This window comes from Tamandua tetradactyla, chromosome 20 (assembly GCF_023851605.1).
Source record: "Tamandua tetradactyla isolate mTamTet1 chromosome 20, mTamTet1.pri, whole genome shotgun sequence".
NCBI lineage: Eukaryota > Metazoa > Chordata > Mammalia > Pilosa > Myrmecophagidae > Tamandua > Tamandua tetradactyla.
In genome coordinates this window covers 1,339,552-1,359,649 of record NC_135346.1, presented here as the reverse complement: position 1 = coordinate 1,359,649, position 20,098 = coordinate 1,339,552, and the positions used below count along the sequence as shown (strand labels likewise).

General features: G+C 41.1%; 1 protein-coding gene across 1 annotated transcript in view; it reads right to left on the bottom strand.

Moving 5' to 3' along the window:
• The window catches only part of MRNIP (MRN complex interacting protein), a 28,909-nt gene extending 8,945 nt beyond the window's left edge, over positions 1–19,964 (bottom strand). The window contains 3 exon segments of the mRNA XM_077138216.1: positions 2,935–3,023; positions 17,395–17,454; positions 19,872–19,964. Coding sequence (XP_076994331.1) covers positions 2,935–3,023; positions 17,395–17,454; positions 19,872–19,937 — 215 coding nt within the window. The 5' untranslated portion in view covers positions 19,938–19,964.
• Between the last annotated feature and the right edge of the window lie 134 nt (positions 19,965–20,098).

Genomic DNA, 20,098 nt, shown 5'->3' with positions numbered 1-20,098 from the left:
CAGCAGGACACTTGCACACCACAGTGCAGACACAAGGAGCAGGGCCTTGGCAGATGCCAGCGAGGCCAGTGAAAATATTTATCATGCAAGTAGTGGAGGCTAGAGTCAAAGGCCCCGTCCATTCTCATCAAGCAGACTTGCCACCCCACACAAGCAAGCTGGAGCCAAAACGCTACCCTATGTGGGCACCCTAATTCAGTGTCTTTATCTGTCACAAATCAACGACCCTTACAGAGTTATCACAAAGAGGAAAGGAGAGCACATGTACAAAAACACCTCCCTGCCACACTGTCAAGCCTCAAAAATTCAGCCGAGCAGTGTTCTACCCCAAAACTTTTCTCACCCTTCTAATTAAGGGTTTAATTTAGGAGCCCAACTCCATTAACTAAAGGACGGGTCTCAGCACTCTGAAGATATGAACTGTGTTCTCACTGAGTCACGTGTCTGCTGTTCCCTTGTGAACCCTCTACTCTCCGGCTACCTTTCATCTCTAACCCCTTTCTTGTCCAATACGCTGCAATTTCATTAACTACGATTTAATTATCTGAAGGCAGATTCTTCTTTTTCCCCTTACTTTAAAAATTAATTTCATTGAAGCATAATTTATATACACTAAAATGCACCCATTTAGTGACTGGTTAGATGAGTTTTGATAAATTATATACTTGTAACCACCCCTAATCAAGATATAGAAAAATTTCATCACACCAAAAAGTTCCCTTTTGTGCCTTAGCAGGGAATTGCCCTCCTTACCCAGGAAACCACTGATCTGCTGTCCTATAAATTAATTTTGCCTGTTCTAGAACTTAATATAAATGGAAAATACTCTTTTGTGTTTGGCTTCTTTCACTCAGCAATGGTTCTGAATTTATCCACGTTGTGTTTATTGTTGAGCAGCACTGCACTGTATGACCAGACCATACTTTATCCATTTGCCTATTATATCTGTACATCTCGTCTTCTGAGGCCATGACACTGTCTTCATTACTGTATTATTACAGTCAGCCTTGAAATGAGGTTGTACAAGTCTTCCAACTTTGTTCATTTCTATCAAAATTGTTTTGAAAATTCTAAGTCGTTTGCATTTCTCTATAAATTTTAGGATTAGGTTATCAATTTCTTCCAAAGAAAGGCTAATGGACCTTCATTGGGGGTTAAGTTGAACTTGCAGATCAATTTAGGAAGAACTGACATCTTAACAATACTGAGTTTTCCAATCCATGAATATGTTATACCTCATCATTAATTTAGATTTTCTTTCTCTCAGCAATGTTCTGTAGTTCTCGCTGAACAGAATAAAGCAATGGTTTTATCTAATTTGAGATTTATTGTGTTTCTTGAATCTAAGAATGCTATGTCTCACTGATTCTGGAAAATGCTCAGCTCTTATCTCTTCAAATATTGCCTTTGCCTCATTCTTTCTATTCTCTCTTGCTGGAGCTCTTCTCTCTACCCTCTATGCCTTTCAACTTTCCACTGCTAGGTTCCTCCTTGTCATCTTTCTGTGCTGCCTTGTGAATGAGTTCTTCAGATTTATCTTCCATTTTACCAATTCTCCCTTCAGCTGCATTTAATCTGTTTCACCTATCGTAGTGGACTGAATTATGTACCCCACTTTAGACATGTTCTTGGTCTTGGTTAACATTCTGGAGGGTGGGGACCTTTTGTAAATGAGATCTCTTCAATACGTGACTTCCGTTAAGGTGTGGCCAAAGTGAATCATGTTGGGCTTTAATCCAGATAACTGAAGTCCTTTATAAGCCGAGTAAATGTCAGACCTCCATCTGAAGCCAAGGGGAACAGCCAGATGTTGGAAGCCAATGGAACCCAGGAGACAAAGGAAAAAGTATGCATTGCCACGTGATGGAAAAGCCAAGGAACACCAAAGCTTGCCAGCAAGCCAGAAGATACTACCCCCAAGCCTTCCAGTCTCTGAAACCATAAGCCAATAAATTCCTGTTGTTAAGCATTGTGTGGTATTTGTTTTAGCAGCTAATAAACTAAAATACCTGCCCTTTTAATTTTTAATTTTAATAATCTTTTTATTTCTATAAATTCTTTTTGCTTCTTTTCAAATCTACTTGGCTATAGTTAAAAGTCTCTTGCTCCTTATACATATCAACTCCCTCTTTTATTTCATTAAATATATTAAGCATACAATATTACATATTCTGAAGTCTTCACAGGTCTATTCTAACTTTTCTGTCTTTGTTTATGCTGTTTTTTTGCTCATGGTGACTTGTTTCCTTGAGTGTTTAATGATTTTTAACTCTTTCGGAACTATCTCTGGTAATTCTTTGAAGGCTGGGATAAGATGTGTTGATCTAGAGAGGAGCGGCATTTGCCTTTGCTACCCAAGATAACTTAAATTCTCAGCTGGAGTCTTTTCATACAGGCTGAAAAACTTCGTGACAGCTCTCTTGTGCTTACAAATCTTTGGAAAGACATTTCCTCCTCCAGCCAGTGCCAAGATCTAGAAAGCCAAGCTCCCTTTTGCAGGGTGGGTGTATTTCTCATTCATTCATATGCTGAGGATTTTGGGGACTCAGCTCTATGTGGAGTCTTCTACTGGACTTTGCCCACTGAGCAGGTTCTAGGTTTCATCTCTGGTCCCCTGAACCCTTGTTTGGCATCCAGATGGAAGCTCCAGAGCACCAGATTTTAATTACCCCAGAAGCTGAGGTGCTCACTCTCTGGATCTTGGATCTTATTTAATTTTTTATTTTGGAGGGTTACTTTCTCGCCAGCTCATCAGTGCATTCAAAAACTTGTATCTGGTACTCTTAGTTATTTTCAGTGGGCAGATCATTCAGGGTATCTAATCTGCCATATGGCATAACATGAGAATCTAAGGGATTTCTTCCTTGTGTATTTCCATTTTCTGTTCAAGAAGAAAACAGGACAAGATAATCTGGCTGCTCAAAATAACTGTACCTTAGTGACATCTCTGAAACCTGTCCCTGCAGCAGATTTAATTTTTGGACATGGCGTCTACAGTCAGCACCAGTGCCCTCACCATAAACCTGAGAGACAAAAAAACAGATATATATATATTAGGTTTGAAAAGTATTGGCGGAATGCTGAAAAATATTTCCATTAGAGATGTACCTCAGGGAAAATAAAGCTGTATTTAGCAAGGCCCAAAGATGCCTGAAGCACCATAAAGAAATCCTAATGACTGACTGCTATTTCAAGAATGATTTGCAAACTAATAGTCTCAGGAACTAATGGTTCAGGTCCATTTGGTTGTCCCACTAGCACCCTGAACGCTACATGTCAAACCAAATTCAACATGGAACCCTGTATAGAATGATTAATGAACAGGAATCAGAACGTCACAAGGGAAGTTAACACAACTGCAAAAACCCGTGTGACATGATATTACCGGACAGAGGCAGTGGATTCCCTGCCCGCTGTGCTTAAATGACCAATTCCTGAGACACCAGGGTTTCAAAGAGAAACAGAGTTTATTGCAAGGCATGAAGCAAAAGATCAGACGGCCTATCAGCCCCCAAATCTGTCTCTCTGAGCTGCAGTAATTCTGATAGTTTTACAGCACTGAAAGACTGGCAGGTTTAGGGTAATGAGCACAGTGGTCCCACGTGCTGTAATTAGAGGTGATCTGATTACTGAGCATGTGCAGACTGACTACAAGCTCAGTCACAAAATGACAGCCTTAATGTGATGACGGGCACGATTCTTAGAATTATAATGAGGTAGGGTGACTTGTAGTTTAAAGTCTAAGCTACTGAGCATGTTAGCCGGGTTAGACGCAGTCTCAGTTATCAAGATAACTTTGGAATTGGGGTGGATTAGAATCTGGGCTGACCCATCATCCTTCATTAATAAACATTAAAGGCTGTCTTTAGGGATTACAAGACTCCAAATAGAGAAAACGCAAAAAATGGATACAAGTGAGGGTCAGTTACAAGGCTTTTACAATCACAAGAGCTAAGATAAAGACAATACAATCATCATCAGAGTTTAAGACAGCTGGATTAGAGTTCAGAGATTTTAGAATATCCATTTTATGATTTAGCAACCATAAATATCCCTTAAATCCTAACTTCTCTGTTACATTACCCACCCTTTGCTGATAATCACAGAAATACAAAATAAAATGAGATGTTCTTTTTCACTTAGCAGTCACTTGTTATTCAGTCACATTTACTGAGCACCTACTATGTGCCAGGCCCTGATCTTGGTGTTGATGACACAGCAGTGGACAAAAGTCACTGTCCTCACGAAGCTCACTTCCCAGTAAGAACGGACGATAAATAAATAAATAAACATACGGCCTATGCTGACAAGAGCGTATGAGAAAAATAAGGCAATGCAAGTGGGAACAGGGTGAGGAACAAAGCTTACAATTTTATATAGGGTTGTCAAGGAATGATCACCAAGGTGACATACGAGGCAAAAATCAGAAAGAGATGTGGGAGGAAGCCAAGCAGCTATCTGAGGATGGGCATTCCAGTACAAGCAGTGAGTGCAAGGACCTGAATCTGGCATTCTGGAGGAAGGGCAAGGAGGCCACTGTGGCTAAATCTGGAGGAAGGTGGGAGGAGATAAGTTTGAGAGCACAGACCCCAATGTAGGCAGGGCCAGCCTGAGACTTGCTCTGCTGCTACTACCTAGAAATTCTTAATACTTTTATCTTTGAATGTGAGTTTTGCGAGTCAAGTTGGATGGTGTGCTGGTTTGCAAAGATGTATGTCCCCTAGAAAAGCCATTTTTAATCTAAATCCCATTTCATAAAGGCAGAATAACCCCTATTCAATAAGTGTCAGCCTGTGTGCTGGTTTGAAAGGATGTATGTCCCCTAGAAAAGCCATGTTTTAATCTAAATCCCATTTCATAAGGCAGAATAATCCCTATGCAATACTGTATGTTTGAAACTGTAATCAGATCATCTCCCTAGAGATGTGATTTAATCAAGAGTGGTTGTTAAGCTGGATTAGGTGACGACATGTCTCCACCCATTTGGGTGGGTCTTGATAAGTTTCTGGAGTCCTATAAAAGAAGAAACATTCTGGAAAAAGAAAGAGATTCAGAGAGCAGAGCAGATGGGAAAAACTAGCAAAGAGGACTGAGAAACAACAGCCAAGGAGACTGGAGGAAAACCAGGATAGAGTGTCCTGGAAGCCCAAATAAAACGCCTCAGGGCGGAAGAACCAATAAACTGTGTCAAATGCTACCAACAGGCCAAGCTGCTCGTGCATCGAGAATGCGAACTAATCACTGCCCTCAGCGACATGGAGATCTCTGGTGACACTGACGTGAAATTTTAGTGGACTGCTGGGGAGTGAAATCCTATTGGAATCAAGTTCAAGTGAGAATGGAAGAGAGCAAATGGAGAGGTGAACAGCATCTAGGCCTGGCACAGCTGGTGAGGGCTCTGCATGGCAGAGACTGCAAGCTCAATACTAAAGTTCACTCTCCCCTAACCTGGGCAGAAATTTACTCTACACTTTATGTGAGCTACTTCCAGATATGGGCGCTAAACGCCTCCTGGGAGAGCTCCTCCATGCTCTTTCAGCGGCTGGAGGCAGACAGGCCATAGGGAGTAACAGACCCTTGAGATGGCAGGAGCCCGGGCTGCTGAATGGCCACAGGAACATCAGCTGTCCTGCTGACCTCTGCAGCCGCCCAGAATGGTTTCAAGTGCAAGAGACAAAGCCTCTATTTGTTAAGCCACTACAATCACTGCCAATCAATCACAGGCACCGAGTGCTGCACATGGATGGCGGGACTGGAAAATACATGCTGACATCTAAACTATATATGCTGTTCTAGTTTGCTAGCTGCCAGAATGCAATATACAAGAAACAGAATGGCTTTTAAAAAGGGGAATTTAATAAGTTGCTAGTTTACAGTTCTAAGGCCGAGAAAATGTCCAATTAAAACAAGTCTATAGAAATGTCCAATCTAAGGCATCCATCCAGGGAAAGATATCTTGGTTCAAGAAGGCCAATGAAGTTCTGGGTTTCTCTCTCAAGTGAGAAGGCACATGGCAAACATGGCGTCATCTGCTAGCTTTCTCTCCTGGCTTCCTGTTTCATGAAGCTCCCTGGGAGGCATTTTCCTTCTTCATCTCCAACGATCGCTGGCTGGTGGACTCTGCTTCGTGGTGCTATAGCATTCTCTGCTCTCTCTGAATCTCTCATTCTCCAAAATATTCCCTCTTTTATAGGACTCTAGAAACTTATCAAGACCCATCCAAATGGGTGGAGACATGTCGTCACCTAATCCAGCTTAACAACCAGTCTTGATTACATCACATCTCCAGGGAGATGATCTGATTACAGTTTCAAACATATAATATTGAATAGGGATTATTCTACCTTTATGAAATGGAATTTTGATTAAAACATGGCTTTCCTAGGGTCCACACATCCTTTCAAACCAGCACACAGGCCTCAGGCAGTAGTCCCAGTGGGCCTCTGCCTAGCTGATGAGCCAGCCTTTTAAGACCTAACTTCTGGGTGGGCCCAAGTGGGTGGGCTCCTCCCCCCTTTCCACAGTCCAAATCAGTGGACCAAAGGTGGACATCTAACTCATCCTGGGCCAGTCGGAGAGTCTCTCCCAGGAATTTACAGCAGCTGACTATCAGTTCCAGTGTGCCTGAAACGAGATTCTCCAGACCAAGAGCAGAGCATACTATTGTGAACTGTATGGGCAGAAAAGGAAGAGAAGAAAAGAGAAGGAGGAGAGAAAATATAGGGAGAAACTGGGTGTGGGAGATGAGAAAAGAAGGAAAAAGTGATGCCTGCCTGGAGTGCTGGCAGCTATCCAGGTCTTGAGGTCAGTTTCTCAAGGGGTCAGGGATGGTGTTCTCCCCTTGTATTCCCCATTACCTCGCTAGCACACCTTTAAAAAAGTTCTTTAGGTGAAGTCATTCGGAAGTGTCTTTTTCCTATTATTTGCTACTACAAGAACCTCAATCAAAAGATACCCCTGAATACAGCAATTTAACTTTGAGGAATTTATCCTAAGGAAATATGTCCAGTGAACAAAGAGGTGTTTATAAGAAGCTTCAGTGCAAAGAAAATAGTGAAAACCGAAACAATCTAAATGTCCATCAAAGTAGGACTGGTTATTTAGTCATCTAGCAAATATTTGTTGGGTAATGACTATGTGCCAGGCACAGTGCTAGCTGCTGAGGATATGTGAGTAAACAAAAGAGGCAAAGCCCCCGCCCTCACGGAGCTTACGGCAAAGTTGGGAGAGGTGGACTGATACCTAAACCAATCAGTCACAACCAGGACGATGAGAAGAGTCAGGGGAAGCCCCAGCAATGTGCACAAAGCCCTGATGAGGGGAACAAATCTGCATCGTTTCACAGTCATAAGGAAAAGCCACTGCCGAAGGAGGGGGAGGATGGTGAGATGAGGGAGGCAGGGCCGGCAAGAGCTGGGCTGTGTGAGGGAGGGAACTCTGTATATTAAAAACACAGGCAAGTGTGCCGGCTTGAAAGGAGTGTGTGCCCTAGAAAAGCCGTTTTAATCCTGACCATCGCGTGGAGGCAGCCGTTTCTTTTAATCCCTATTCAGTACATAGGTTGGAAACTTGATTACATTATCTCCACTGAGGTGCAGCTCACCCATTCCAGGTGGGTCTTGATTAGTTTACTGGAATCCTTTAAAAGATTTTTTGGAGAAAGCTTGAGAGCCAGGAGAACCACGAGGGCCCATGAGACAGAGACCTTTGGAGATGATGAAGACGCCCCAGGGGAGCTTCATGAAACAAGAAGTCTGGAGAAAAGGCTAGCAGATGTTGCCATGTTGACCATGTATGTTCCTAGGTGAGAGTGAAATCCTGAACCAAGGAATCCTCCCCGGGATGGCTTAGATTGCACATTTTTATAGATTTGCTTTAATTTGGTCATTTTATGGCCTTAGAACTGTAAACTTGCAACTTAATGAACTCCCCCTTTTAAAAGCTGTTCTGTTTCTGGTATATCACATTCTGGCAGCTAACACACGAGAACACTAAGTCAACAGGTATGGACTTGAAAAGATGTCCATGATGCTAGGTGAACAAAAGCAGGCTGAAGCAATGCATTTGCGGAATGATCCCTGCAGTCTACATGCTCCCCTCAAGTCTCTCCCAGATTGCCCAGATGCCTGACCCCTTTCTCCTACCCTCCAGCATCCGGCACCAGCCTTCTCCCCACCTCTAATGGTTATCTTTGGCCAGACCTGTGTGCTCAGTCTAGTGTGAAACCGTGTACGTGTGAGTGTACATATATGTGTATTAGTTTCTCTTCCCCTCTGTACCAGCTGATATGTGAGGGCAAGAGCGGTTTATTTTCCATCATCTGCCCTGCATCTAGCACACAGAAGGTGCTTGATAAATACTTGCTGAATGAATAAACAGGTCACTTTCCAGGCACTGCCCCATCTGGTTTACTTCCTGAAGGAACAGGAGGTCTGTATCTGGTAAACTTTGGGTGGCAGAATATGAATCCAACTGTTGCATGCAGGATGTGTTTCCCTGATTAACACCCTCTGCAGTGCTGGGTAGGTCCCACCTGCTTCCTGGACAAGGGCATCAGAAGCCTGTTTCTAAACTGTGGCATATACAAATGATGGAATATGATGCAACTGTAAGGCACAATAAAGTCATAAAGCATTTAACAGTGTGGACGGACCTTGAGGAAATTATGCTGAGTGAAATTAGCCAAAACAAAAAGACAGAAACTGGTTGGTCTTACTGATAATGAACTCACATTTATGAGTGACTCTGAGAGTTAAAGTTAAGAATACAGGTTATCAGAACATAGAAATAGGGTAGAGAGTGGAAACTTGGTGCTGAAGGAGTATAGAACGTACAACAGAAATACTGCAGAAATTCAGAAATGGATAGCACAGTACTGTCTGACAGCAGGACAATAATGTAAGTAGGCGGAATGAAACCGAGTGTGGGTATGGTTGAGGGAGGACGGCTGGGGGCTCGTATGACACCAAAAGGAAAGACAAAGGATAACAACTTAGATGGCATAACTAAGGAGTGCTCAGAGTGGACGATGATGGTGATTAAATTGTACAAATGAATGTCAACAATGCACGGTATTAGAAAGGGGATGGTATACAAGAAAAAACATAATCAATGCAAGCTACGGTCTACAGTTAATAGTAACATCATAATATGCTTCCACTGAATGTAACAAAGGCATTATTCCCAAACTAAGTGTCAGTAAGTGGGGGATATGGGGATGGTATTTGGGATTCTTTGCAGAAGGAAAGGAATTGTCCTCATATGACCCGGCAATACCATTGCTAGGTATCTACTCAGAGGACATAAGGTCAAGGACACAAATGGACATTTGCACACCAATGTTTATAGCAGTATTATTTATAATTGCCAAGAGACGGGAACAGCCAAAATGTCCATCAACAGATGAGTGCCTAAACAAGCTGTGGTATACAATAGAATATCATGCAGCTGTTAGAATAAAGTCATGAAGTATGTAACAACATGGATGGACCTTGAGGACATTATGCTGAGTGAGATTAGCCAGAAACAAAAGGACAAACACTGCATGGTCTCACTGATATGAACTGACATTAGTGAATGAACTTGGAGAATTTCAGTTAACAGAGACCATTAGTAAATAGAAATAGAGTAGGTATCAGGTAATTGGAGCTGAAGGGACACAGATTGTACAAGAGGACCAATAGTAAAAATTCAGAAATGGACAGCACAATACTACCTAACTGTAATATAATAATGTTAATACACTGAATGAAGCTGAATGAGAATGATAGAGGGAGGAGGGCTGGGGGCACAAATGAAATCAGAAGGAAAGATAGACAATAAAGATGAGATGGTATAATCTAGGAATGCCTAGAATATATAATGATAGTGACTAAATGTACAAACTTAAAAATGTTTTTGCATGAGGAAGAACAAAGGAATGTCAATAATGCAGGGTGTTGAAAATATATGGCAATTAAAACTTTAAAACTTTAACTTATGTGTGAGACTAAAGCAAAAAATGTTTATTTGGTACAAAATTTATATTTTGACTAGTGCATTTCCTAATTTAACTTATGTGGACAGCTTAAGTGAGCACTGTAAGTACATGGAACCTTGAGTAGGGCATGAGATTTTGTAGGTTTGTCCAGAGTGATGCTTTGATAAATCCCAGAGGGATTTGAACAGTGAGTAAAAAAGTATGCGCAACAGGGTAAGATAATGGGTAATTGGAGCTGAAGGGATACAGACTATGCAACAGGACTAGATACAAAAACTCAAAAATGGACAGCACAATAATACCTAATTGTAATGTAATTATGTTAAAACACTGAATGAAGCTGCATCTGAGCTATAGTTTTTTGTTTGTCTTTTTTTTATTATTATTTTTATTTTTTTCTCTATATTAACATTCTATATCTTTTTCTGTTGTTTTGTTAGTTCTTTTCCTAAATCGATGCAAATGTACTAAGAAATGATGATCATGCATCTATGTGATGATGTTAAGAATTACTGATTGCATATGTAGAATGGAATGATTTCTAAATGTTGTGTTAATTTCTTTTTTCTTTAATTAATAATAATAATAATAAAAAGTATGTGTAAAGTCCCCTTGAGGGAATGGTGAGAATGGGGAAAATTCAACTTCCCCAAGTGGAGAATTCTTGAAATTCTCACAAGCAGTGGGGACAACCAAAGCAATAGGCTGAGCCCCCAATCTTGAGATTTGTTCATACGGACTTAACCCCACAAAGGATAGGCTAATCCTACTTAAAATTAGGTCTAAGAGTCACCCCCAAGAGAACCTCTTTTGTTGCTCAGATGTGGCCTCTCTCTCTCCAGCCAACACAACACGCAAACTCACCACCCTCCCCCTTTCTGCGTGGGACATGACTCCCAGGGGTGTGAACCTTCCTGGCAACGTGGGACAGAAATCCTAGAATGAGCTGGGACTCAGCATCAAGGGATTGAGAAAATCTTCTCGACAAAAAGGGGAAGAGCAAAATGAGACAAAATAAAGTGTCAATGGCTGAGAGATTCCAAACAGAGTTGAGAGGTTATCCTGGAGGTTATTCTTACGCATTAAGTAGATATCACCTTGTTATTCAAGATGTAATGGAGAGGCTGGAGGGAACTGCCTGAAAATGTAGAGCTGTGTTCCAGTAGCCATGTTTCTTGAAGACTGTATAATGATATAGCTTTCACAGTGTGACTGTGTGATTGTGGAAATCTTGTGTCTGATGTTCCTTTTATCTACCTTATCGAAAGACGAGTAAAACAGATGGATTAAAAATAAATAAATAATAGGGGGAACAAATGTTAAAATAAATTTAGTAGATTGAAATACTAGTGATCAATGAAAGGGAGTGGTAAGGGGTATGGTATGTATAAAATTTTTTTCTGTTTTCTTTTTACTTCTTTTTCTGAATTGATGCAAATGTTCTAAGAAATGATCATGATGATGAATATACAACTATGTGGTGATACTGTGAATTACTGATTATATATGTAGAACGGAATGATCATATGGTAAGAATATTTGTGTTTGTATGTTGGTATGTTTAATAAATAAAATAAATTTAAAAAAGAATGTAAAAAAATCTTCAGAGGATGGATGGATGGATAGACAGATGGGGCAAAGTTGGTAAAATGTTAAAATTTATGAATCAGAGTGCTCTCTTTATGGAGTCTGTATTTGTTACTAAAATAATAGAAGTTTCAAATTATGTCAAAAATAAATTTAGTAGATTGAAATGCTAGTGATCAATGAAAGGGAGAGTTAAGGGATATGGCACGAACAAATTTTTTTCCTGTTTTCTTTTTATTTCTTTTTCTGAATTGATACAAATGTTCTAAGAAATGATCATGGTGATGAATATACAACTCTGTGATGATACTGTGAGTTACTGATTATATAACAAGAATGAAATGATCATAAGGTAAGAATGTTTGTGTTTGCATGTGGATATGTTTCATAAATAAAAAAAGAGAGAAAAAATAAAGCTTTATTGGAACACTTCAAAAAAAAAAAGGAACTGTTCTCATATAAATTGTGGTGCTGAAAGCCTGGCTATGTGATTCTACCAGGAACCATTAACTAAAAACCATTACTTAGGTTGGATTCTATAATGTCTGAATAAAACTGTTTAAAAATGAACAGAGATACAAGTGCTAGAGAAAATGTGGAGAGAGAGATGTACCTAGTCACTGCTGGTAAGGAAGCTTAGAGGTACAGCCCCTTGGAGGGCAATGTGGTAGTTTCACAGATGCTAGCTGTATGATCCTGCAACCCCGTTGCCAGGTATATAGCTGGAGGAACTGAGGGTGGGGACATGAATGGACATTTGTACACTGGTGTTTATGGCGGCAATGGATGGAGGTGGCTTAGGGTACAACGACTAAGGGACGTAAGGGGCACCTGTGATATATACAGACAATGGACTAAGAATGGCTGCAAGAAGAAATGAAGTTGTGAGACATGCAACGAGGGGAATAATCCTTAAGGACAGTACGCTGAATGAAAGGTTAGAAATAAAAAGACAAATATTATCGTGCCTCACTCATGTGGACTAACTATAATGCACAAACTTGGAGAATTTAGGTTGAGAGCATGGACTATCAGGTTGGATCTACTGTAAAGGTTCCTAGGTTGTAAGCCCTTACAGCAGCCGTGACTATTTCACAGCTGTAAGCGTCATTTCTAAATTCTGACCTATTTGCGTATAAACTGGTCATTCCCTGAAACTTCAGGTATTGTGTGACAACTGAGACTCAGAGTTAGAGTTCTAAAGCTAAGAAAGTCAGCATTACCCATATAGCAATGTTGAAAAGGTTTAAAAAGTGACCAGACTTCAATTAGAGATATGAATGAATTTGATCTGGATAGGACTAAGGTAAATTAGAACACAGGGTAAAGGATGATATCGTCCATATTTTAAAATGTCAACTTCTGTGTGAGACCAAAGGAAGATAGGTTTATTTGTTTCAAAATTTATATTTTTGGTAGTGCATTTTCTAATTTAACTTGTATGGTCAGTTTTTTTTTTATTTTTTTCATTTTTCTCCAACATTTTATTTATGAAAAAAATTTAAACATACATAAAGTTGGAGGAGCTCTGCAGTGACCACAACCACCCATATTCAATCATTACCATTGTTTTAAATTAATTTTTTTTATCAAACCAAAGCAACATACAAACATGAACATTCTTTACAAATGTTCCATGCATGGTGTACAATCAATGGCTCACAATATATTACACAGTAGCAAATTCATCACCATGGTAATTTTTTAGAACATTGGCATCACTCAAGAAAAAGAGATAAAAAGAAAAAACTCATACATACCATACCCCTTACCTCTCCCTCTCATTGACCACTAGTATTTCCATTTACTCAATATATTTTAACCTTTGTCCCCCCTATTTTTTCTGTACCCCTTACCACTCCCTTTCATTGATCACTAGTATTTCAATCTACTCAATTTATTTTTACATTTGTTCCCCCTACCATTAATACAATCACACAGTCACACTGTAAAACCTTTATCATTTTACAGTCATCTTCAAGAAACATGGCTATTGGAATGGGGATCTACAGTTTCAGGCATTTTCCTCTAGCCTCTCTAATATACCTTGAATTTAAAAAGGGGTATCTATAAAATGCGTAAGAATAACCTCCAGAGGGTGGGCCATGGTGGCTCCGCAGGCAGAGTTCTCGCCTGCCATACCACAGACCTGGTCGATTCCCAGTGCCTGCTGATGCCAAAAAAAAAAAAGAATAACCTCCAGGATAACCTCTCGACTATTTGAAGTCTCTCAGCCATTGACACTTTATTTTGTCTCATTTCTTCTCTTCCCCCTTTTGGTCGAGAAGGTTTTCTCAATCCCTTGATGCTGAGTCTCAGCTCATTCTAGGATTTCTGTCCTACGTTGCCAGGAAGGTCCACGCCCCTGGGAGTCATGTCCCACGTTGACAGGGGGGAGGGTGGTCAGTTTGCTTGTCTGTTGGCTGTGAGAGAGAGGCCACATCTGAGCAACAAAAGAGGTTCTCTTGGGGGTGACTCCTAGGCCTAATTTTAAGGAGGCTTAGCCTATCCTTTGCAGGGATAAGTTTCATATGAATAAACCCCAAGATCGAGGGCTCGGCCTATTTGGTTTAATTAATTCTCACTGCTTGCGACAATATCAGGAATTCGCCACAAGGGGAAGTTGAATTTTCCCCTTTTCTCACAGTTCCCCCATAGGGACTTTGCAAATACTTTTTCATTCACTGTTCAAATCAATTGTCTATCTTTCTTTATGGTTTTATTTGTGCCCCCTGCCTTCCTTCCTCCATCATTTTCACATTCAGCTTCATTCAGTGTTTTAACATTTTTGTGCTACAATTAGGTAGTATAGTGTTATCCATTTCTGAATTTTTACAATCAGTCCTGCTGTACAATCTGCATTCCTTCAGCTTCAATTACCCAAAATCTACTCTATTTCTATCACCTGATGGTCTCTATTCTTAACTGAAATTTTCCAAGCTTATTCATTAATGTTAGTTCATATCAGTGAGACCATACAGTATTTGTCCTTTTGTTTCTGGCTAATCTCACTCAGCATAATGTCCTCAAGGTTCGTCCATGTTGTTACATACTTTTGTGACTTTATTCTGTCTCACAGCTGCACAATATTCCATCACGTGAATACCATAGCTTGTTTAGCTACATGTCTGTTGATGGACATTTGGGCTGTTTCCATCTCTTGGCAAATAATGCTGCTATAAACACTGGTGTGCAAATCTCCATTTGTGTCCTTGACCTCATGAACTCTGAACAGATACCTAGCAACGTTATCTATTTATTTAACTTGTACGGTCAGCTGCTTTTTAAAAACAAATATTTTGAGATATCTTCAGGTACCATACAGTGCATCCAGTGTATACAATCCATGGCTAATAACATCATCACATAGTTGTGTATCCTCCATCACAATCATTTTTAGATTATTTGCCTCACTCCAGAAAAAGACACAAAAAGAAAAAACTTACATATCTCATATCCCTTACCCTCTCACTGACCATTAGTATTTCAATCTACCCTATGTTTTTTGCTCCTTATCCCTTCCTATTATTTATTTTTTGTTCTTATTTTTTCATTCATCTGTCCATACTCTGGATAAAAGAAGAATCAGCCACAATTACACAGTCACAGTATAATAGCTATATAGTATGCAGTCATCTTCAAGAATCGAGGCTACTGGAACAGAGTTCAACAGCTTCAGGTACTTCCCTCCAGCCACTCCACTACACCATAAACTAAAAAGGGACATCTATATAATGTATAAAAATAACCGCCAGGATAACCTCCCAACTCTTGTTTGAGATCTCTCAGCCACTGAGACTACTTTGTCTCATTTCTCTCTTCCCCCTCTTGGTCAAGAAGGCTTTCTCAATCCCTTGATGCTGAGTCCTGGCTCACCCTGGGAGTCCTGTCCCACTTTGCCAGGGAGATATATACCTCTGGGAGTCATGTCCTTTGTATGGTCAGTTTATTTAAACCTAATAATTATATAGAATCTTGAATAAGAAATGAGATCCTGTTGGTCTGTACAGGTTAGTGTGATACACTGAAACATCCCAGAATTATTTGGGTACAGAATGAAAAAGTATTTGCAAAGTCCCCTTGGGGGAATGGGAGAAAGGAGGAAATATTAAACTTCCCCCACTGGGAAATTACTGATACTCTCACGAGCAGTGGGGACAACCAACTCAATAGGCAGAGCCCTTGATCTTGGGGTTCACCCCTGTTCTAGTTTGCTAGCTGCTGGAATGCAATATACCAGAAATGGAATGGCTTTTCAAAAGGGGTAATTAAGTGAGTTTCTAGTTTACAGTTCTAAGGCCGAGAAAATGTCCCAATTAAAACAAGTCTATAGAAATGTCCAATCAAAGGCATCAAGGGAAAGATACCTTGGTTCAAGAAGGCCGATGAAGTTCAGGGTCTCTCTCTCAAGTGAGAAGGCACATGGCGAACACAGTCAGGGCTTCTCTCTCTCAGCTGGAAGGGCACATGGCGAACACGGCGTCATCTGCTAGCTATCTCTCCTGGCTTCCTATTTCATGACGCTCCCTGGGAGGCATCTTCCTTCTTCATCTCCAAAGGTTGCTGGGTGGTGGACTTCAGCTTCTCGTGCCTATGTCGTTCTGCTCTGCTCTCTCTGAATCTCTCATTCTCCAAAATATTTCCTCTTTTACAGAACTTCAGAAACTAATCAAGACCCACTCAAATGGGTGGAGACATGTCACCCCCTAATCCAGTTTAACAACCACTTTGACTAAATCACATCATCCAGGGAGATAATCTCATTACAGTTTCAAACATACAGTATTGAATAGAGATTATTCTACCTTTATGAAATGGGATTTATATTAAAACATGGCTTTTCTTAGGGGGCATGCTTCCTTTCAAACCAGCACAACTCCTATGAAGTCTATTGAAAAAGGTAGGCTAAGCTACTTATAACTATGTCCGAGAGTCACCCCCAGAGAACCTCTTTTGTTGCTCACATGTGCCTCTCTCTCTAAGCCATCTCAACAGGCGAACTCACTGCCCTCCCCACTACGTGGGACATGACTTCCAGGGGGAGAATCTCCCTGGCAATGTGGGACAGAAATCCTGGGATGAGCTGGGACCCAGCATCATGGGATTGAGAAAGTCTTCTTGACCAAATGGGGGAAGAGAGAAATTAGAGAAAAATAAACCTTCAGTGGCTGAGAGATTTCAAACAGAGTGGAGAGGATATACCAGAGGTTATTCTTACGTATTACATAAATATTCCTTTTTAGTTCATAGTGTATTGGAGTGGCTGGAGGGAAATACCAGAAACTGTTGAACTCTGTTCAAGCAGCTTTGATTCTTGGAGATGTCTGTATGACTACATAGCTTTTACAATGTAACTGTGTAATTGTGAAAACCTTGTGCCTGATGCTCCTTTTATTCAGGGTATGGACAAATGAATTAAAAAAAAAGGATAAATAAATAAATTAATGGGGACAGGGATAAGGGGTAAAACAAGTTAGGTAGATTGAAATACTAATGGTCAATGAGAGGGAGTGGTAAGGGGTATAGGATACGTGAGTTTTTTCTTTTTCCTTTCTATTCCCTTTCCTGGAGTGACTGATGCAAATGTTCTAAAAATGATTATGGTGATGAATACACAACTATGTGATGATGCTGTGAGCCACTGAATGTATAATATGGTAAAACTGTGTACAGATATTTTTCAATAAAAATATTAAAAAAAGAGAAAAAAGTAGTAAATAAAAGCAATACTTCAGAAGCGACTGGTCTTAAAAAAATTATTTGTGCTTTCGTCATATCATTAAACCACTTTTAGAAAAAATTAAGAAGCTCCGTTTCTCAGAACTCACCCGCAAAAAGGACTGCTTCTCGCCACAAGCTTTGCATGTCCATTTGAGACTCTTTTTCACCTACAACAGAATTGTAGAAATATAGCTCGGACAATTACTTAAGACAGGGTGGAACCGGTGCAAAACGCGTAATAATGAGATCAGTGGAAAAGAATACAGTCTAGAATCAAGCTAGTAAATATATGAAAATTGAATACAATATTAAGGTGGCATTTTAAGAGTGAGGAAAGAACAAACTGTTTAACAAACACAGGAAAATTGGCTATCCAGATGGAACAAAATTAGTTCAATATCCAACACTAAGGGCCTCTAAAAAAAATTCCTTAACATTTAATTTTGATTCTTGATACACTCAAGTATATAGGTTCTCTCTTAACAGGATGAAATGATGTAGCACAGCCCTAAAGCTGCTAAACCTGCTAAAGCTCCTTAAAAGCCTTCTGATGAAAGCTGGGAGCAAGCCAAGGACACGCAGTATTATTTATCATTTTTTTCTGGATGTATCATTTTTTCAGCCAATGGAATTCAAAAAGAGAAAGGAATCAAAAGCATAAAAATTAGAAGGGAGGAAAAAACTTTGATTATTCATTGATTTGATTTTTTTACCTGAAAATCCAAGAGAATCAAATGAAAGCTACTAAAATCAGCAAACAATCCAATAACAATTTTGCATAATAATTGGCCCGTAAATTAGTAAAACATCAAAAATTAACATCAGCTTTATAAAAGCAAACATCTAGTTAGAAAAGCTAATGGAAAAAAAGAGTCCATTTTTACCAGCAACAAAGAAAGGTCTCCAAAGGATACCAAAGAAGGCCTGAAGAAATGGAATGAACTATTATGCTCAATATCACAAAGCTGTCTATCTGATTCATATAAATTAATATGATTAATATGTTGCGAACACAAATATCATCCAGATTTTTTGGCAACTACCTACAAAGGATTCTAAAGACAAGCAGCATCTACTAAAAATATGGGTGGCATATCCTCTGACCTAGCATTTCTCCTTCTCAGCATCAAACTTAAAACACCATAAATAAGCTCTGGATTTTCTATGGTTACACATGCAAGTAATAAATGGATTAAAAAAACAACATCTGGATAACACGTAGTAACTAATTCACGGTTCACTCTGGGGCCCTGGAGATGGTCTGGTATAACCCCTTTTTTTTGCAGTCACACAGCTCTGGCTCTGCTATTTATTACTTAGAAAAGCCACTTGATTTCTCTGCATTTCAGTTTTCTCATCTCTGCAAAATGGGTTGTTGAAACTAAATGAGATATGTGAAAACCCTGGTACATAGCAGACATGCATTTAAATTAAATTCCTTTTCCCCATTCCTCTTTTGGTTTCAAATCACTTTTTGAAGACCTAATAATGACCATGCAAAATGTAAAATTATTTCCAATTATCTTCAATTCCTAGAACGAAGCTCAAAAAAGAAAATAGGTAAAAACTTCAGGCAAAAGCCTGGAAGTCTCAGTATTAATTGCAAGGCTTACAGGTGCAAACTCAACACCTTACATAGCTTTCTAACATACATGTAAGTTTTCTCACACACATGCAAGTTTGGTGCGATCCTTTTCCAGGGCACAGACTGGAAGCACATTAACTAGGAGGAGGGCAGGACAATTCCAAGCAAAAGCACTGACAGCAGCCTCAGGTGGTGAGAGCAGGGATAAAGACTAGGGTCCAAAGAGGCACTCCTTACATGAAATCCCCCATCTTACGACCTGGGAGTCGAGAAGCAAATACGTTTTAGAAACACATATTACTCTGTTCAAAGTACTCAAGGGGGCCCTTGTTCCTACTCTGGAAAGCAGGAGTCCAGTCCCTCACAAGGGAGAAAGACCACGGCAGGGTGCAGAACAGTCAGGACTTAGTGGCACCCCCACACCTGTGCAGGGACCCTCAGAGGCACCCCCACACCTGTGCAGGGACCCTCAGAGGCACCCCCACACCTGTGCAGGGACCCTCAGAGGCACCCCCACATCAGTGCAGGGACCCTCAGGGGCACCCCCATACCTGTGTAGAGATCTTCAGAGACACCTTCACACCTGTGCATGGACCATCAGTGGCACCCCAACACCTGGGCAGGGATTCTCAGGGGCACCCTACACCTGTGCAAGAGCTCTCAGCTATACCTTAACACCTGGGGAGGGACCTTCAGCTGCACCCCACGGCTACGCAGGGACCCCCCAGGGGCACCCCACACCTGCGCAGGGACCTGATCTCTCCACGCTCTGCTAGAGCCCCGAGAAGCCGCCCCCGTGGGAACCGCTTTCCTCCCGGGTCCACATTCCGTAGAACCAAGAGAAAAGGGAAAACGGTCTGGAACCACCTGAGTAAGCGCCCGGGCAAACCCCAGGCCTCAGCCCCGCAGGCCAGGCGCGCCTGTCACCCCGGGACCGGCCTTCGCCCCGACACTCCTCCACGTCGCGCCCGGAGGAGGGGAAGGCCGGCGCTAGCCCACCTGGTGCGCCTGGAAGAGGCGGCAGGAGCAGCACCGCAGAACCTGGATGCGCTGCGGCGGGGCCATCGCGGCCTCCGTCGGCGCCCAGCGTACGAGTGCGCACGCGCGCCTGTCTCCCGCCCCGCCCACCTGGTGCGCCTGGAAGAGGCGGCAGGAGAGCACCCGGATGAGGTGCGACGGGGCCATCACGGCTTCCGTCGGCGCCCAGCGTACGAGTGCGCACGCGC